At 56.7% G+C, this 15,768-nt stretch overlaps 1 protein-coding gene across 1 annotated transcript; it reads right to left on the bottom strand.

Moving 5' to 3' along the window:
- Positions 1-5,349: 5,349 nt before the first annotated feature.
- On the bottom strand, positions 5,350-13,580 carry LOC123372519 (avidin-like). Its single transcript, XM_045020662.1, has 4 exons — positions 13,423-13,580; positions 9,064-9,274; positions 7,128-7,248; positions 5,350-5,561 (listed from the first exon to the last, which is right to left on the bottom strand). Exons 1-4 carry the CDS (start codon positions 13,492-13,494, stop codon positions 5,528-5,530), a joined length of 438 nt encoding a protein of 145 aa, XP_044876597.1. The 5' UTR covers positions 13,495-13,580; the 3' UTR covers positions 5,350-5,527.
- Between the last annotated feature and the right edge of the window lie 2,188 nt (positions 13,581-15,768).

Below are 15,768 nucleotides of genomic sequence, written 5' to 3' on the forward strand. Positions count from 1 at the left end.
CAGCCCCTGGTCGCTTGTGCGCGGCTTTATAAAGCCCTGGCCTGTGTGAATGCCCCGCCCACTGATTAAGGCTCAGCCAATTACCAGAGGCTTCTAGTTTTCAAACCTCCCTTTGAAGCTCACAGCCTCCAACTGCCAGCCACAGCACACGGTCCTTCAAACAACCAAACAGACAGACTGACAAACACAAGCTCAGCACACAGCAAGTAACCCCCAAACACAAACACACACACACTACAGACAGCCACTTACCCCACAGATGCTGTATTTGCTCCTCCTTCACGTGGAGAACTCCCTTGCGAAACACTCTGTTAGCAGCCCCTGTTTGCAAAAGTCTGGCTCACAGAGTCAAGGATTGGAGTGACCTAGCAGATCACCGATCCAGATAACACCAGGGAAACATCACAACCTCCTCTATTGACACCTCAATCTGGGACAGTTCCTCAGATTTGTCCCCTGAAAAGAATGGCTCAGGTGTGGGAATCTCCTTCCCATCTGCTGCAGTGAAGACTGATGGAAAAAATTCATTTAGCGTTTCTGCAATGGCCTTGTCTTTCTGGCTGAATGTAGTTGTTGTGACCAAGTTTTGGCCCTTGTAATGCACATGGAGGCCAGAGTCCAGAGGAAATCTGAGACCAGGGCAGCTTTGTAGACCCCATCATCTGCCTACGACATGGATTAAAGGCTTGATGCTGAAGCTCACAAGGAGCATCCACTGCCACAAAACATGATGCTGAGCAGTAGGCTCCATGTGTCCACTTGGGCAACAAAGTCAGTTTGCCCCAGTTCCTCAACAACGGGCTGCCACAAGGCTCAGTACTCGCACCAACACTTTTCAATGTCTACACGAGCAACATGCCTCCAACGAAGTCATGCAAATTTGCATATGCGGATGATCTTGCCCTGGCAATGCAAGCAGCCACTTTCAAGGACCTCGAGTCCACTCTGAACAGGGACCTAAACACCATGGAGGAATATTTCCGGAAAGGGAGGCTTAAGGCAAATCCTCACAAAACCACAGCACTGCATTCCATATTGATAACAGGAACTCTGCGCGCACCCTGAAAGTGACCTTCTGTGGCAACATTATGCAACATGACCCCACTCCAACCTATCCCGGAGGGAAGCTGTATCACACGCTAACCTTCCATGACCACCTGAAGAACGTCGCTGCCAAGATGAAGACAAGGGTCAATTTGGTCCAGAAACTGGCAGGCACAAGCTGGGGACCATCGGCATCAGTGTTACGGATGTCAGCAAGGGCCCTTGTCTACCCCGTAGCCGAGTGCTGTGCACCGGTCTGGACCAAAAGTATCCACACTTGATTTATTGATGTCCAGCTGAACACTGCCATGTGGTGCACCTCTGGAACCCTCAAATCGACCCCAACGCCATCACTGCTCGTGCTGTCGTGCATTGTGCCCCCGCCCATTGGCCACGATGCTGCAACCCTTCGAGAATTCCAGAGGATCGTGGAAAACAAACATTTTTCCACCCACCAGGACCTTAGCAACGTCCCTCACCATCACTTGAAGTCATGTGAGCCCTTTTGCATCCCCGCATTTAGCCCTCAACAATACAACTGTGACGGGTTGGATCACAGAAACCCCCCTGGGAGCTGCCACCTGATGTGCCAAGACTACTTCTGCCCCTGCCTTCCCTGCCAGCTCAGGACCCCAGCACCCTGTCTTGCTGAGCCAGACACTCCCGTCTGCTCCAACACAGACCCAGGGTCTGAACCACGTGCCGCAAAGCTGCAGACTTGACTGAAAGCAGCTCACAGAAGTGTTCCTGTCTTTAACACTGAGATGCCCAACTCCCAGTGGGGTCTAAACCCAAATAAATCCGTTTTATCCTGTATAAAGCTTATACAGGGTAAACTCATAAATTGTTCGTCCTCTATAACAGTGGTCTCCAAACTTTTTTGATCACACACTCCTATCAATAAAAATTTTTGAGCATGCACCCCCTCCTGCGCCCAAGCCAAAAAAAAAAAACCCCCACTCAGAATCCCACCCAAACTGCCGAAGCGAAAAACAAAACAAAAAAACCAAAATGCTCCTCCTGCTGCGCACCCCCAGGGAGCCTCTTGCGCACCCCACTTTGGAGACCACTGCTCTATAACACTGATAGAGAGAGGCACAGCTGTTTTCTCCTCCAAGTATTAACACATACTCTGGGTTAAATAAGTAAAAAGTGATTTTATTAACTACAGAAAGTAGGATTTAAGTTGTTCCAAGTAGTAACAGACAGAACAAAGTGAATTACCATGCAAAATAAAATAAAACGTGCATGTCTAAGCCTAATACAGTAATACAATTGAGTACAGATAAAATCTCACCCTCAGAGATGTTTCAATATGTTTCTTTCACAGATTGGACGCCTTCCTAGTCTGGGCACAATTCTTTCCCCAGCTCAGGTGGTAGCTAGGGGATTCCTCATGATGGCGCCCTCTTTTCTCGGTTCCACCCATTTATGTATCTTTTGCATAAGGCGGGAATCCTTTGTCCATCTGGGTTCTCACCCACCCTTCTCAATGGAAAGGCCTGGTCTACACTGGGGTGGGGGAGGAGATCAATCTAAGACACGCAACTTCAGCTATGAGAATAGCGTAGCTGAAGTCAACATATCTTAGATTGAATTAAAATTACTTACTTCACGTCCTCACAGCGCTGGATCGATGGCCGCGGCTCCCCCGTCGATTTTGCTTCCGCCTCTCACCAAGCAGGAGTTCAGCAATCGACAGGAGAGCGATTGGGGATCGATTTATCGCATCTACACTTGATCTTAGCCAAAAGGCCGAGAAGCGATCACCAATAGATCAATTGCTATCTGCCGATCCGGCGGGTAGTGTAGATGTACCCTTAGACACCAGGTTAAAGATGGATTCCAATTCAGGTGACGTGATCACGTCACTGCAAGATTTCATTGCCCACTTCCCAGCACACACATATACAGGGAGACTTACGAGTAAAACACAGCCATCTGCAGACAATTGTCCTGGTTAATGGGAGTCATCAAGATTCCAAGCCACCATTAATGGCCCACACTTTGCATAATTACAATAGGCCCTCAGAGTTATATTTCATATTTCTAGTCCAGATACAAGAGTGGTACATTTATACAGATAGGATGAACACCCCCAGTACATTATAAGCTTTGTAGTGGTACCTTACACGAGACCTTTTGCATGAAGCATATTCCAGTTACATTAGCATATTTTCATAAAATCATACCGAGTGCAACGTCACAACAACTTCAACCCTGATGAAGCTTGGAAAGCCAAATGGAGTTCACAAGAAGTCACAAATAAACACTCGTAAAAAACCCGATGCAGAAGATCCCTGGCTTCAATCTCCCACGAAGCTCATTGGAACCCCAACCCATAGCCGCACAAACCATGGCAGATGCAGCTACTCGCTGCACAAATGGAAAATTAAAGACTCTCCAGTGTGCGACTGGTCACCCAGAACAGACCATGGACCATATAATGACTCAATGCCCGATTCACAGATACGAAGGAGGCACCACAGTGATACACGCCGCTGCTCCTGACGCAGTTATCGCACTTAACCATGTGAATGTAAAATTAAAGTTCTTGCTCTGCATTTCCAGCAGCCATACGAAGACGTGGTGGTGCTCCTTTAGCATCCCCAGTGTCCAGGGCCCCCCCGACTGTCTGGCAGCTTCCCGCTTCTGACGTAATTAACACATTTTTGATGTTCGTTTTGAGTCTTTGGCCAGTTGCTCTTCATATTGTTTATAGGCCTAATTACACTTTTACACTTGAGTTGATGCTCCTTTCTACTGTTTTCACTAGGATTTGACTTCCAATTTTTAAAGGTACCTTTAGCCTCCAACCACCTCTTTTTCTCTGTTAGCCACGGTGGCTTTTTTTTTGGTCCCTTTACTACTTTTTTATTTCGGGTTTACATTTAATTTGAGCCTCTATTATGGTGTTTAAATAGTTTCCAGGCAGTTTGCAGGCATTTCCCTCTTGTGACTGTTCCTTTTCATTTCTGTTTAACTAGCCTCCTCCTTTCTGCGTAGTTCCCCTTTCTGAAGTTAAATGCTACAGTGCTGAGCTCCTGCTCCCCAGGGGCTTCCTCCCCCTTTGGATTATTGCTCCAGTGTGTTAACGTGGGCCTGCCCCAGGGACTGACCCCTCCACCCTCTGCACCAGGGCCAGCCTCTCCCGTGCTCCGTGGGCTGTTCAAATCCCAGGAGATGAGGTCAGGTCCCACTTCAAGGCCTCTCTCTTCCTGCTCTATCATGGGGGGGCAGTGTTTCCAACTCCTCCAATCGGATGCAAGCAGCAGTGGGATTTTAGTCAGGGGTGGGTGAGAACATGTGACTTTGACTCTCCAGAGCTTTAATCCACAGGTTTGCCCATCCCTTTCCCCGTGCCGGGTTCCTCCGGAGCGTTACGCCACAAGTGGAGGGTTTCAAGGGAGAACCACACAGAATTGAGCCCTGTTTTTCCAATGGAAAATGTTTATTTGGCTCCTGGTGCCTAGAACTCAAGGTTGGCAGTGCCGGATGCCCGATAGAAATGAAACCTCGGGCTGAGAGCGCCAGACAGGAACCTCCTGAGCAAGCGAAGGGCCGTTTAGCAGGAAGGGCGTCTCCTCGGGGCTGTACAGTGGCTGTTGCACTCTCTGCCCAGGCAATGGGCAGTGAGCAAAGGAGCGAACCAGGGGGATGAACCTGCCAAGGGGTGTCCCAGGAAGGGCCCGGCTCATGGGAGAGAATCAGCACCTGGCAGGGAATCCAGGGAGGGGCAGGTGGGAATCACGGCTCAGCAACAGCTTCAGCCCAAGAGCAATAAAAACACCAGAGACTCATTTGCCTCCCGCGCTAGAACTTTACTGGGAAAGGAACTAAACTGCAGCGTGGGGGCCGCAGGAAGCGACTCTGGGGTGGGGGGGTAACCAGAGAGCGAAGGGAGACCTCCATGACTTTAAGATTAAGCTAGATAAGTTTATGGAGGAGATGGTATGATAGGATACCGGGCTTAGTCAATAAGTTAATTAAGTGCTGCACTGGTAAATAGTACAATGGGTCAATGATATGATATTGTTAACCTTTTTCCAGAGGGTATGGCTGGAGAGTCTTGCCCGCATGCTCGGGGTTCAGCTGACCGCCATATTTGGGGTCGGGAAGGAATTTTCCTCCAGGGTAGATTGGCTGTGGCCCTGGAGGTTTTTCGCCTTCCTCCGAAGCATGGGGCAGGGGTCGCTTGGTAAAGGAGTGGGGGGATCGGCTTATGTGGCCTGCATCTTGCAGGAGGTCAGACTAGATGATCATATTGGTCCCTTCTAATCTTGAATTCTATGATTCTATGAGATGGAGACAGAGACGGCGCCTCTGCAGCCCAGCAAACAGCCCTGACACCGGGCGAGACGCTCTCGAGAGATCTCAGACAATTCCAGACGGGGGGACCAGGAGCCCTGGGGCTGCAGAGTGGGGTCATGGTGCTGCTGGGTCACCGGACACCGTCGCTCCTCACAGATTCACCTACGTTCCATCACTTGATCCGGGTGAAAACGTTTGTGCCGACCCTGCGGGGAATCGCAGAATTCATAGATTCATAGAGCAACAGTCAGAAGTAAGGCTACAATTCTGACACGGACGTCACGGATTCTGTGACCTTCCGTGACCTCCAGTACTTCTTCTGGGGCAGGGATGGAGCAGCTGTCAGCACCGGGGTCTCTGGAGCTGCGGCCGGAGTGCGGGGAGGCACCAGAACCGGCAGCCAACCTTGGGGCCGCCGGGCAGTGGTCCCCAGCCTGCTGGAGCAGCGGCTGCGGTTGGGTCAGCTCCTGTGGGGCTGGAGCAGCAGTGGTCAGCCCCTGCTGCAGGAGCAGCTGCAAGCCCCGGCAGGCTCTGTTTGTTTCTCTGTTTGTTGCAGGCTTCCATGAATTTTTGTTCATTGCCCACGACCAGTCCCTGACTTTCACTACAAATCCCTGGGACAGACTCTTACCCTTAGTCAGAAGGGACCATCAGCTCATCCAGTCTGATCTGTGCAGCACAGGCCAGCCACGCTGCCCCCCACCCTGAGCCCAGTAACTCGCGAATGGCTGAAGCATCTTCCAGAAAAGCAGCCGGGTTTGAGCTGAAGCCCGTGAGGAGCTGGAGAACCCAGCACTGCCCTGGGCCCTTTGCTCCAAGGGTTAAACATTTGGGCCTTATTTCTGATGGGAATTTGTCTGGCTTCAGATTCCAGCCTTTGGTTCTTGTCCAGCCTTTCCCTGCGAGACTGAGCAGCCCGTCAGCGCCTGGTATTTTCCCTCTGTGGTTTGTTCTCACCTGTTATTTGTCCAGCACAAACCATGTGCTCGGTGCTGCCCCAGACAGGGTGGGGGGGGGGGTGAAGGGGCAGAAAGTGCATCAGCCTCAGAAGGAGAAAAGACCAAAGAAGGACACCCCCTGCCTGAGCACCACGGCCTGGGGAAATGCCTCCTCCAGGCTGCGCCTCAGGGGGGCGCCCGGCCGCCCAGCCCAGGGAGGCAGCGTGGCTGTGGGCACCCCGCACTGGCACGGCCTCAGAGCCACCCAGCAGCACCCAAGGGACGGGCAGGGACTCTGGGGGCTGCTTATCCCCGTGGTGCTCAGCAGGGCCATTGGGGGCAGGGACCCGCCAGCAGCCACCCGCTCAAAGATCCCCTTGGTGCCCCGGGAGGTGCCCCCAGGGCAGGCAGCCTCCCTCCCCCACCCTCCTCCATATGGGCCTCTCCATAAGGTGGACAGGCCGAGGGCACTAGCAGCCCCGTGAGGGGAAGGGTTAAGCAGTGTGTGCTGCGTCATGGGGCAACTCGGCCTGTGCTGGGGCCCGGCCCAGGGTGACAGTAGGAAACGGCTTTGCCAGGGTCAGGGGTCGGGGTCAGGGTCGGGGTCGGGTTAAGACACTGGAGGGCGAAGAGTCCCCACGGGTCTGAGAGTCTGGGCTGAGAGCCCTGCCCTGTCCCCACAGGCTGGTTTTCCTAAATCTCCAGCGCTAGGAGCCCTTTGACCAGAGCCAGGATCCCAGCCCTGCCCTCGGCACAGAGACGGGGCCAGGCCCTGCAGTCCCAGCTCCGCAGGCGGCTCCTTTGCTCGTGGGCAGCCTGTGCCCAGTCACCCACCTGGTCGCTTTCCAGTCGGCGCTGGGGGATCTGACCTCCTGGCGCAGCAGCCACATGGTCTTCAGAATCTCCTCCCCGTTATCATCTATGAAGCACTGGCCCACGAAGACGGTCACTGAGTCTGTGGGGGAACCGGACAGGCGTGAAAGTCAGTGAGGCCCCTGAGAGACAGACCCAGACCTCAGGGAAGGAGGAGGAGTTGCTTAAAGCGCGACTGGAGTGGAAGGAACCGCTACAGAATAGAACAGAAACTCATGTTTTAGGTGGAGCTGGCAGCAGCACCTAGAGTTAAGAGCCCCTGATGTTTTCCATTATAAGACCCTGTTCTCAGTTGATTATAATTTGCTGCATTTCATAAGAACAATCACACTGGGTCAGACTAGCCCAGTATCCTGTCTTCTGACAGTGGCCAGTGCCAGGTGCCCCAGAGGGAATCAACAGAACAGGGAATCATCGAGTGATCCATCCCCAGTCACCCCTTCCCAGCTTCTGGCAGAGTTTGGCTGAAGTTTCCCATGCCAGGCACCTGCCTCAGGCTGGTGGGGTTTTGGGTTCTTTTACTTTTTATCATAATATGGTTCAGCCATTTCCAAGAACAAGGTTGGGGGAAAATACGTTAATTTTGCCATGTTAAAAATTGCGTATCACCATCTCAGTGGGAAGTTTGAGTGCCCCACGCTTGAGCTGGGGCTTGACACTTGGCAGCGGGGGAGACGGGCCTTTTGCCAGCCCCAAATTTGGGCAAGTTACGAAAAATCGCCCTCACACATGCTCAGTGGACACTTGTTAGAGTTTGGCAGCTAAGTGCCCCCAAGAGTCCCCGAGCGTGGGGCTGAGCAGGACTTTCCCTGCAATTGCCTCTTTGGCCCGGGCACCGGCACTGGGAGCGGAGAACTTGCCTTTCCTGTGCGCTCACTGGCCCCTGCTCTCCCCAGGCCGGGCGGAGGGGCGGCGGGCGCAGCCTGTCTGCAGTGCAGAGGGGTGAAGAGATGCAGGGCAGGGCAGGGTTGGGTGGAGGGGGCAGAGGGGTCGGGAGGGCAGATGAGGATGGGGCAGGCCAGGGAAAGGGGGGGTAGGAAGTGGGGGATAGGGATGGGGGAGGGGCAGAAGGGAATGGGGTTGACTAAAGGGATGGGGCTGGAGGCAGGGGCTGAATGGACGTTCCTGCCTCAGGTTCCCCTGCTTCCTCCTCCCCCTCCCACGCCCCCCGTAAGCCTTAAGGCTCCGTCCCCACCCCTCAGTCTGCTCTGGTTTGCACTCCCTCCCCAGGCTCCCCCTCCACCCCTGCATCTCACAGCCCCTGCGGCTGCAGGGGGACACGCTCCTGCTTCCGCCCCAGCCCCAGCCCCTGCTGCGGAGCCCCCCAGTCATGGTCCCTGGCGCGTCCTGCTGAGCGAGGCCTCACAGCCAGCCTGGAGAGGCCGACAAGTGCCCTGTGCACACCGATGGCTGAGCGCGGAGCCAGGGGCTGGGTCTGTCCAGCTCCTAGCGCCACAGAGGCCTCCGCACTACCTACTACAGACAGTGACGCGCAGGGCTCTCCAGCGCCCCCAGCAGGCTGCCGTGGACAAGCCAGGGTGGAGACAAAGCAGCTCGCGGTGCCCCCCAGCGCCTCTCGTCCCCAGAGCACTTGCTAAGCTGGAAGAGCCCAGGATGGACCCCAGGGCTTCGGAGACACAGCCCAGCGTGAGCGATGGGCCGGGCGGGGGGCGAGGCCGGGCCCCAGCCCTTTGGTTTGAGGTTGGTACGTTAGTATCTCGTTTCCGGTCTGTTCAGTGCTGGCTCAGAGCGCTGGCACTGGCCAGAGCTGAGCGTTAAGGGGCCGGAAGAGCAGAGGGTGGTGCAGAGACTGGGCGGGGAAGTGTTTCAGCCTGGTTAGCACTGAATTCCCCTCCGTTCCCCTCCACCCCGGGCACCGAACCCTCGGGCCACGTACTTGAGAAAGTCCAGCTCACGGTGAAGCCAAAGGTCGACTGCTTCCTCTGGCTCTTGCGGTTCTGGGACCCCTTCAGGGGTGACACCAGGATGCGTTTGTCGGTGGCCGTCACCGCCGTGAGATACGAACCAGTGAATCCCCCCTCGGCGTTCACGGCAGAGATGGTCATGTTAGAGCCCAGCTCATTCCTCCACGATCCAGACAGGATGCACTGAAAGAGGGACACAGTCAGCAGGATGGGTCCCCCCACAGCGCTGCAGGGTCAGACACTCCCCCAGGCCAGGAACGCAGGAGCCAGACCCACAAACCAGGAGAGGAACAGAGCAGGGTCTGTGATCGAATTCCCGTGACCCAGAGGGAAGCCTCTCTCTCTGCCCCAAACCTGCAGAGAATGGCTGGCTCAGGGGTTCGATCCCTCCTGTGCTGTGTTTTTCTCCTCGTGCACTGACTCCGGCAGTTCCCATTCCCCACAGGAACACTCGGCCCCTTTCCAAACCCTGCTCCGCTGTTGGCCTCAGTGAGATCTCATGGCATGAGGTCCATGTCTTGATCACATGCTATTTTCCCACAGGCCCCATCTCATTCAGTGCTCAGTACAGACCTGCTCTGGGGCAGTGCAGGGAATGAGCCGTAGGACCCCTGCCTCCTTTGTTGCAGAAGCTGGAAGGTGCGGAGTGACTGAGGCAGGGGACTGCAGGAAGAGAGAGGACAGTCTCATGGTGGCGACAGCTGAATGCTCCCCGGGGATGAGATTCTGTCCCTGCCTCTGCCACACAGGTCCCATGTGATGCTGGGCAAGTCACCTACACCAGCCTTGTCACCGAGAGCCCCGGTGCGCTCTCATTTTCTGGGTGCCTGACTTGAGACGACGTGGGTGAGATTCGCAGAAGGGCGGGGCCCTCACTGCTGCGGTCAGTGGGAGCTGGGCTTTGAGCGTGGAAAGTGCTCTCAAGCACCAAGTTCTCTGACAAACCAGACCCTTGGCCTCACAAATGGGACATCCAAAATTAGCCAGCACTTGTGACGGATCTGGCCTTGACCTCGGCATCCCCGTACCTCACCTGTAAAACGGGGACACTTCATAGTCATGGATTATGGGGCAGAAGGGCCCTGCCAATCATGTGTGTCACTGCTGGCTGCGCCAGAGCAGAGCTCTGAGGAAGACACCCAGTCTTGACTTTAAAACTCCACCACATCCCTAGGTCAGTTGTTAATTCCCCTCCTGGTTAAAATTTACACCTTGTTCTGCCTTTGGCTGCTAGAGCAAGTTGCTGGCTGCTTCCAGAAATCTCTGCCCCACGTACGGACTTGTGTTCCATGTTCCAGTGACTGCTGGGCCATCTCTGGGATAAACTAAATAGCTTGAGCTGCTTTCTCTCACCAGAAGGCAGATGTTCTAGGCAGATCATTCTCCTCTCTCTCTTCAGAGCCCTTCCCAAGAGTTTCCATGAACATAAACTCATGAATAGTTAAAAGCAGCAAAGAGTCCTGTGGACCTTATAGACTAACAGACGTATTGAAGCCTGAGCTTTCGTGGTAAATACCCACTTCGTTGGATGCATGACATGCTCCAATATGTGTGTTAGTCTATAAGGTGCCACAGGACTCTCTGTTGCTTTTTACAGATCCAGACTATCACGGCTCCCCCTCTGATACCTGACATCATGAATATTGTAACCCACTAAAATGCTCCAGCAAGAGCTACCTAGAGAAACCCAGGAGGAAATGAACAGCTCTGTGTTCAGTGCAGGCTTTAAACAGTGCACAGTAAGTAAAGCCCAGGGCTACGCCTGAATAATGAGCATGAAAGCAAATATTGCATAACAAGGCATTGAATGAGTGCACTGACTGAGGCCTCAGCGGATGCCTGTATGCACTGACGGAGCTGCCTGTGACTGTGGAATTAGAGACTGTAGCATGGGGCTGATGTACAAAGCAGCTGAAGTAAGATTGTCTGGGCAACCTGGTATTCCCTGATTTCTGAGTGCCTGACTTTTTCTTACCATTCTCTTAACGTTGGGTTTTGGAGGTTATATAAGTCCCTGGGAAGCTTTCCCGAGGAGCCCGGGTTCTGGTTTGGCCATCCCACCGCAAAGCAGACACTGCAGGAGTCGAGAGGTTCGCAAAGGGGTGACAAGGGTGGGTACAGATGTACGGGGGGAGACAGAGAGGAGACACGTAAGAGCTAACATGACAGAGGGACACATGATAGTGGAGGTTCCCAGGTGCTGTGCTCACTCTCACAACACGGGAACAGTAAATAGAACTGAAAAGCAGCACATTTAAAACTCATCCAAAGGAAATACGTTCTCATACTATGCACAGTCTGTGGAACTCCCTGCCACATGATTTCATCAAGGCCAAAAGCTTAGCACTGTCCAGAAAAGGCTCAGACATTTCTGCAGTGAATGAAACCAGACTGAAATAGAACAGTAACGATGAAAACAAATACAAGTTTTGGGAGGGCTCTGACCCCTCCTGCTTCAGGGCAGAAGTGCACCCCTGACTGCTGGGTTCAGTCGGAAGCTCTTCTGGGGCACAGTAATCGCATCACTGCCTCCTCCGTGCTTCCTCGCACCTTCCTCTGAAGAAGCTGGTATTGGCTAGGTTTGGAGATGAGAAACTGAATTAATTGGCTCCATGGTGAATCCAGGCTGGGAATTCCCGCATGCCCAATTTGCCCTGCTCTACCCTCGCAAAGGCACGGCCATGGGACCCTAGTGCCAAACAGCCGGGGGTGACCGGCAGCCAGAAAAGGGCAGGGGTCATGCTATCAAATGAAAGGGAATCTTGTGTCTCAGTGCTGAAGAATGGGAGCTTGGCAGAGCTGAGCCTGCTGCATCTGGACCCCTCCTGCTTGGTCTGCTGCGTCTGCTCGTTGGGACACGGCTCCCCCAGCTGGCTCTGGGTTTTAGGGCTCCCCAGCACCGCACTGTCCATTGTCACACATTCACAGGGGGGGCATTTTCTGCCCCCGCCCCCTCCCGGCCCACCCACTGCGACATTCTGCTCCCGGCTCCATCATCCGCCGGGCGCCCCAGGAGTTCTTTCCCGTCACAGTAACATAACAAACCCCGGAGCCATTCCTGCCCCTGCCCTTTGCGGGAGGTGGAATCTCCTGATGGGACGTGCAGCGGCTCAGCCCAAACGCTGCTGTAAGAGACGCTGCTGCTTTCCCCTGGGAGTAAAATCCCTGCAGGGGGGCAGTCCCCCTCCCCCTCGACTCCCCAAGACTCATTTCAGTGCCAGCCCCCTCAGCCCCTCGCCCTGCCCAGCCTGAGACACCCCAGAGCCAGCGCCCAGCCCCCTCGGCCCCTCGCCCTGCCCAGCCTGAGACACCCCAGAGCCAGCGCCCAGCCCCCTCGGCCCCTCGCCCTGCCCGGCCTGAGACACCCCAGAGCCAGCGCCCAGCCCCCTCCGCCCCTCTCACTGCCCGGCCTGAGACGCCCCAGAGCCAGCGCCCAGCCCCCTCGGCCCCTCGCCCTGCCCAGCCTGAGACAGCCCAGAGCCAGCGCCCAGCCCCCTCCGCCCCTCGCCCTGCCCGGCCTGAGACGCCCCAGAGCCAGCGCCCAGCCCCCTCCGTCCCTCGCCCTGCCCGGCCTGAGACGCCCCAGAGCCAGCGCCCAGCCCCTCGGCCCCTCACCCTGCCCAGCCTGAGACACCCCAGAGCCAGCGCCCAGCCCCTCGGCCCCTCACCCTGCCCAGCCTGAGACGCCCCAGAGCCAGCGCCCAGCCCCTCGGCCCCTCACCCTGCCCAGCCTGAGACACCCCAGAGCCAGCGCCCAGTCCCCTCGGCCCCTCGCCCTGCCCAGCCTGAGACACCCCAGAGCCAGCGCCCAGCCCCCTCGGCCCCTCGCCCTGCCCGGCCTGAGACACCCCTCAGCCAGCGCCCAGCCCCCTCCGCCCCTCACCCTGCCCAGCCTGAGACACCCCAGAGCCAGCGCCCAGCCCCCTTGGCCCCTCGCCCTGCCCGGCCTGAGACGCCCCAGAGCCAGCGCCCAGTCCCCTCCGCCCCTCACCCTGCCCTGCCCAGCCTGAGACACCCCAGAGCCAGCGCCCAGCCCCCTCGGCCCCTCGCCCTGCCCAGCCTGAGACACCCCAGAGCCAGCGCCCAGCCCCCTCGGCCCCTCACCCTGCCCAGCCTGAGACGCCCCAGAGCCAGCGCCCAGCCCCCTCGGCCCCTCGCCCTGCCCAGCCTGAGACACCCCAGAGCCAGCACCCAGCCCCTCCGCCCCTCACCCTGCCCGGCCTGAGACACCCCAGAGCCAGCGCCCAGCCCCCTCGGCCCCTCGCCCTGCCCGGCCTGAGACACCCCAGAGCCAGCGCCCAGCCCCCTCGGCCCCTCACCCTGCCCTGTACCTTTTTATCTGAGGAGGCCCCGAGGGTCACCAGAGGCAGGGCGAGGAGCAGGGAGAAGACGACTTTCCCCATCGTCTCTGGGAGTGGCAGATGCCAGGTGAGTCTTCCAGACGCTCATGTCTGGGGCTCCTGGTCAGGCTCCTATTTATTGCTCCAGTGACCTCCCTCACTGGCAGTGCCAGGTATTGAGCAACCGCTGGCTTTTGAAAGTTGTTTTTTTCCTGCAGCGGGAACCGAATTTCCCAGAAGTGTTTGCCAGTGGCTGACCAGGTGCCGCCTGCCCTGTGGGTGGGAAGGGTTTGGTCGCTCGCTGGCCAGGCCCGCATGGGCCAGGGGGGCCGGGGGTTGACATGAGCGCAGCTCGGAGTGGGCTGTGCTGGCCGGAGGGCACCGCTCCCTGCCCGGGGGTGCCCAGCTGGGTGTGCAGAGTGGAGCTCTAGGGGCGGAGGGTCCCACGGGGGAGCTCCTGGCCTGGGGGAGGCTCCATGGGGCAGAGGAGGTTCAGTCTGAGGGACGCTCTAACTTGGCACCACACTGAGGTCCCTGGCTCTGGGAAACCCGGCAGGTTGGAGGGAGCGTCTCTGTCCAGTAGCTTTGGGCTCCTTTGAACTTTTAGCTCCAAGTCAGACTGGGCCCAAACCCTGTGACCCAAACGCCAGGAGACCACATCCCCCAACCTGAGCCCCCGCTCGCCACGTCTCCCACCTGAGCCCCCTGCAGCCTGAGCCCCCCGCCCCCCGGTTTCTCCTGTCTCCAATCCTGCCATGGGCAGCAGGCTGCCTGGAAGAGCCCTGGCTAGGCCCTGGGGGCCTTTCTGCCCTGGCTCTGGGAGGTGCCAGCCCGTATTTGCCCCCTTGTTGTTTCAGGGGCTGCACCTGCTGTTGTTACTCTCAAGCCGAAGGTCGGGGTGACCCCCCAGGGCTGGGCTCTGGCCCCGCTGCCTTGCGGGACTGGGATTGGCCCTGCCTCTGGAGGGCGCTGTTACTGCAAACCCAGCTGAGCTGGCCAGTATGCGCAGCCCACCAACCTCAGCTCCCTCCCACCTCTCCCTGCCCCAGCCCTGGCCAGGACCTAGGCCTGCCCCCTGCCCCCCTCAGCACCTCCTACAGGCAGCTTGGCCTGGCGCAGCCCCCCGGGAGGGAACAGGGCAGGGGACCACACACACACACACACACACGTGCACACACGTACTATCGAAACGCCCCGACCGCACAATCGCAGGAACTGGGCAGTGAGCGAGTCTGGCGCAGCCGCGCCATCCCCAGCGCCTGGAGGGAGGGGCCCTGCCACACGCCGTGCAGAGAAATAGAGACGGTAAATCGTGTGTGTAGGGAGCCTGTCTGCGACAGGGAGGGGCTGGAGGAGGCTTTGCTGGTGCCAGGTGGAGAAGACAGGAGCATGGAGGGGGCATAGCTACACCTTTACTTCTCCCACCCAGCCAAGTCTGCATCCCCCCAAGAGCTCCTGGCTGTGCTACAGGGGAGGGCTCAGAGAGAGACATCCCAGCTCAACTGAAAGGTTTTGAGTGATGGAAACTCCAGCCCCAGCCTCCTCCTCTTCAGCATCTGTGCCCAGTCCCTGCCCCAAGCCGGGGCCTCCCTCAGCCAGGGCCATAGCCAGGGCCGGCGAGCGGGGCAGCCGCCCAGGGCACAGAGTCGCGGGGAGGAGAAATGCTGAAAAAAAACAGCAGGAGGCGCAAATATGTCTCGTTACAGCTCTGCCCACAGCATCTGCCAAACTCCCTTGAGCTTCCAGTCGACCGTGTTCCTGGTCCGGATCATGTTCCTGGTGCCCTCGGCTTCGAACATCAGAACGGCCAGACTGGATCAGACCAAAGGTCCATCTTGCCCGGTGTCCTGTCTGCCGACAGGGGCCAGTGCCAGGTGCCCCAGAGGGAATGAACAGAACAGGGAATCATCGAGTGATCCATCCCCTGTCGCCCCTTCCCAGCTCCTGGCAAACAGAGGCTCGGGACACCATCCCTGTCCATCCTGGCTAATAGCCATTGATGGACCTGTCCTCCATGAACGTATCTAGTTCTTTTTTTAACCTTGTTACATTCTTGGCCTTCACAACATCCTCTGGCAAGAAGTTCCACAGGTTGACTGTGCGTTGTTTGTTTTAAATCTGCTGCCTATTAATTCCATTTGGTGACCTCCTAGTTGTTGTGTTATGAGAAGGAGTAAATAACACTTCCTTATTGACTTTTGCCACACCAGCCATGATTTTATAGACCATATAGTCTTATGTTCTTATCTGCCAAACCCCTGAAGCCTCTGGTCGACCATGTTCCTGGTTCCCTCAGGTTTGCAAACAGCATTAGTGAGGTCTGTGGGGCTGGCCCCT

This window comes from Mauremys mutica, chromosome 6 (genome assembly GCF_020497125.1).
Source record: "Mauremys mutica isolate MM-2020 ecotype Southern chromosome 6, ASM2049712v1, whole genome shotgun sequence".
NCBI classification, from domain to species: domain Eukaryota; kingdom Metazoa; phylum Chordata; order Testudines; family Geoemydidae; genus Mauremys; species Mauremys mutica.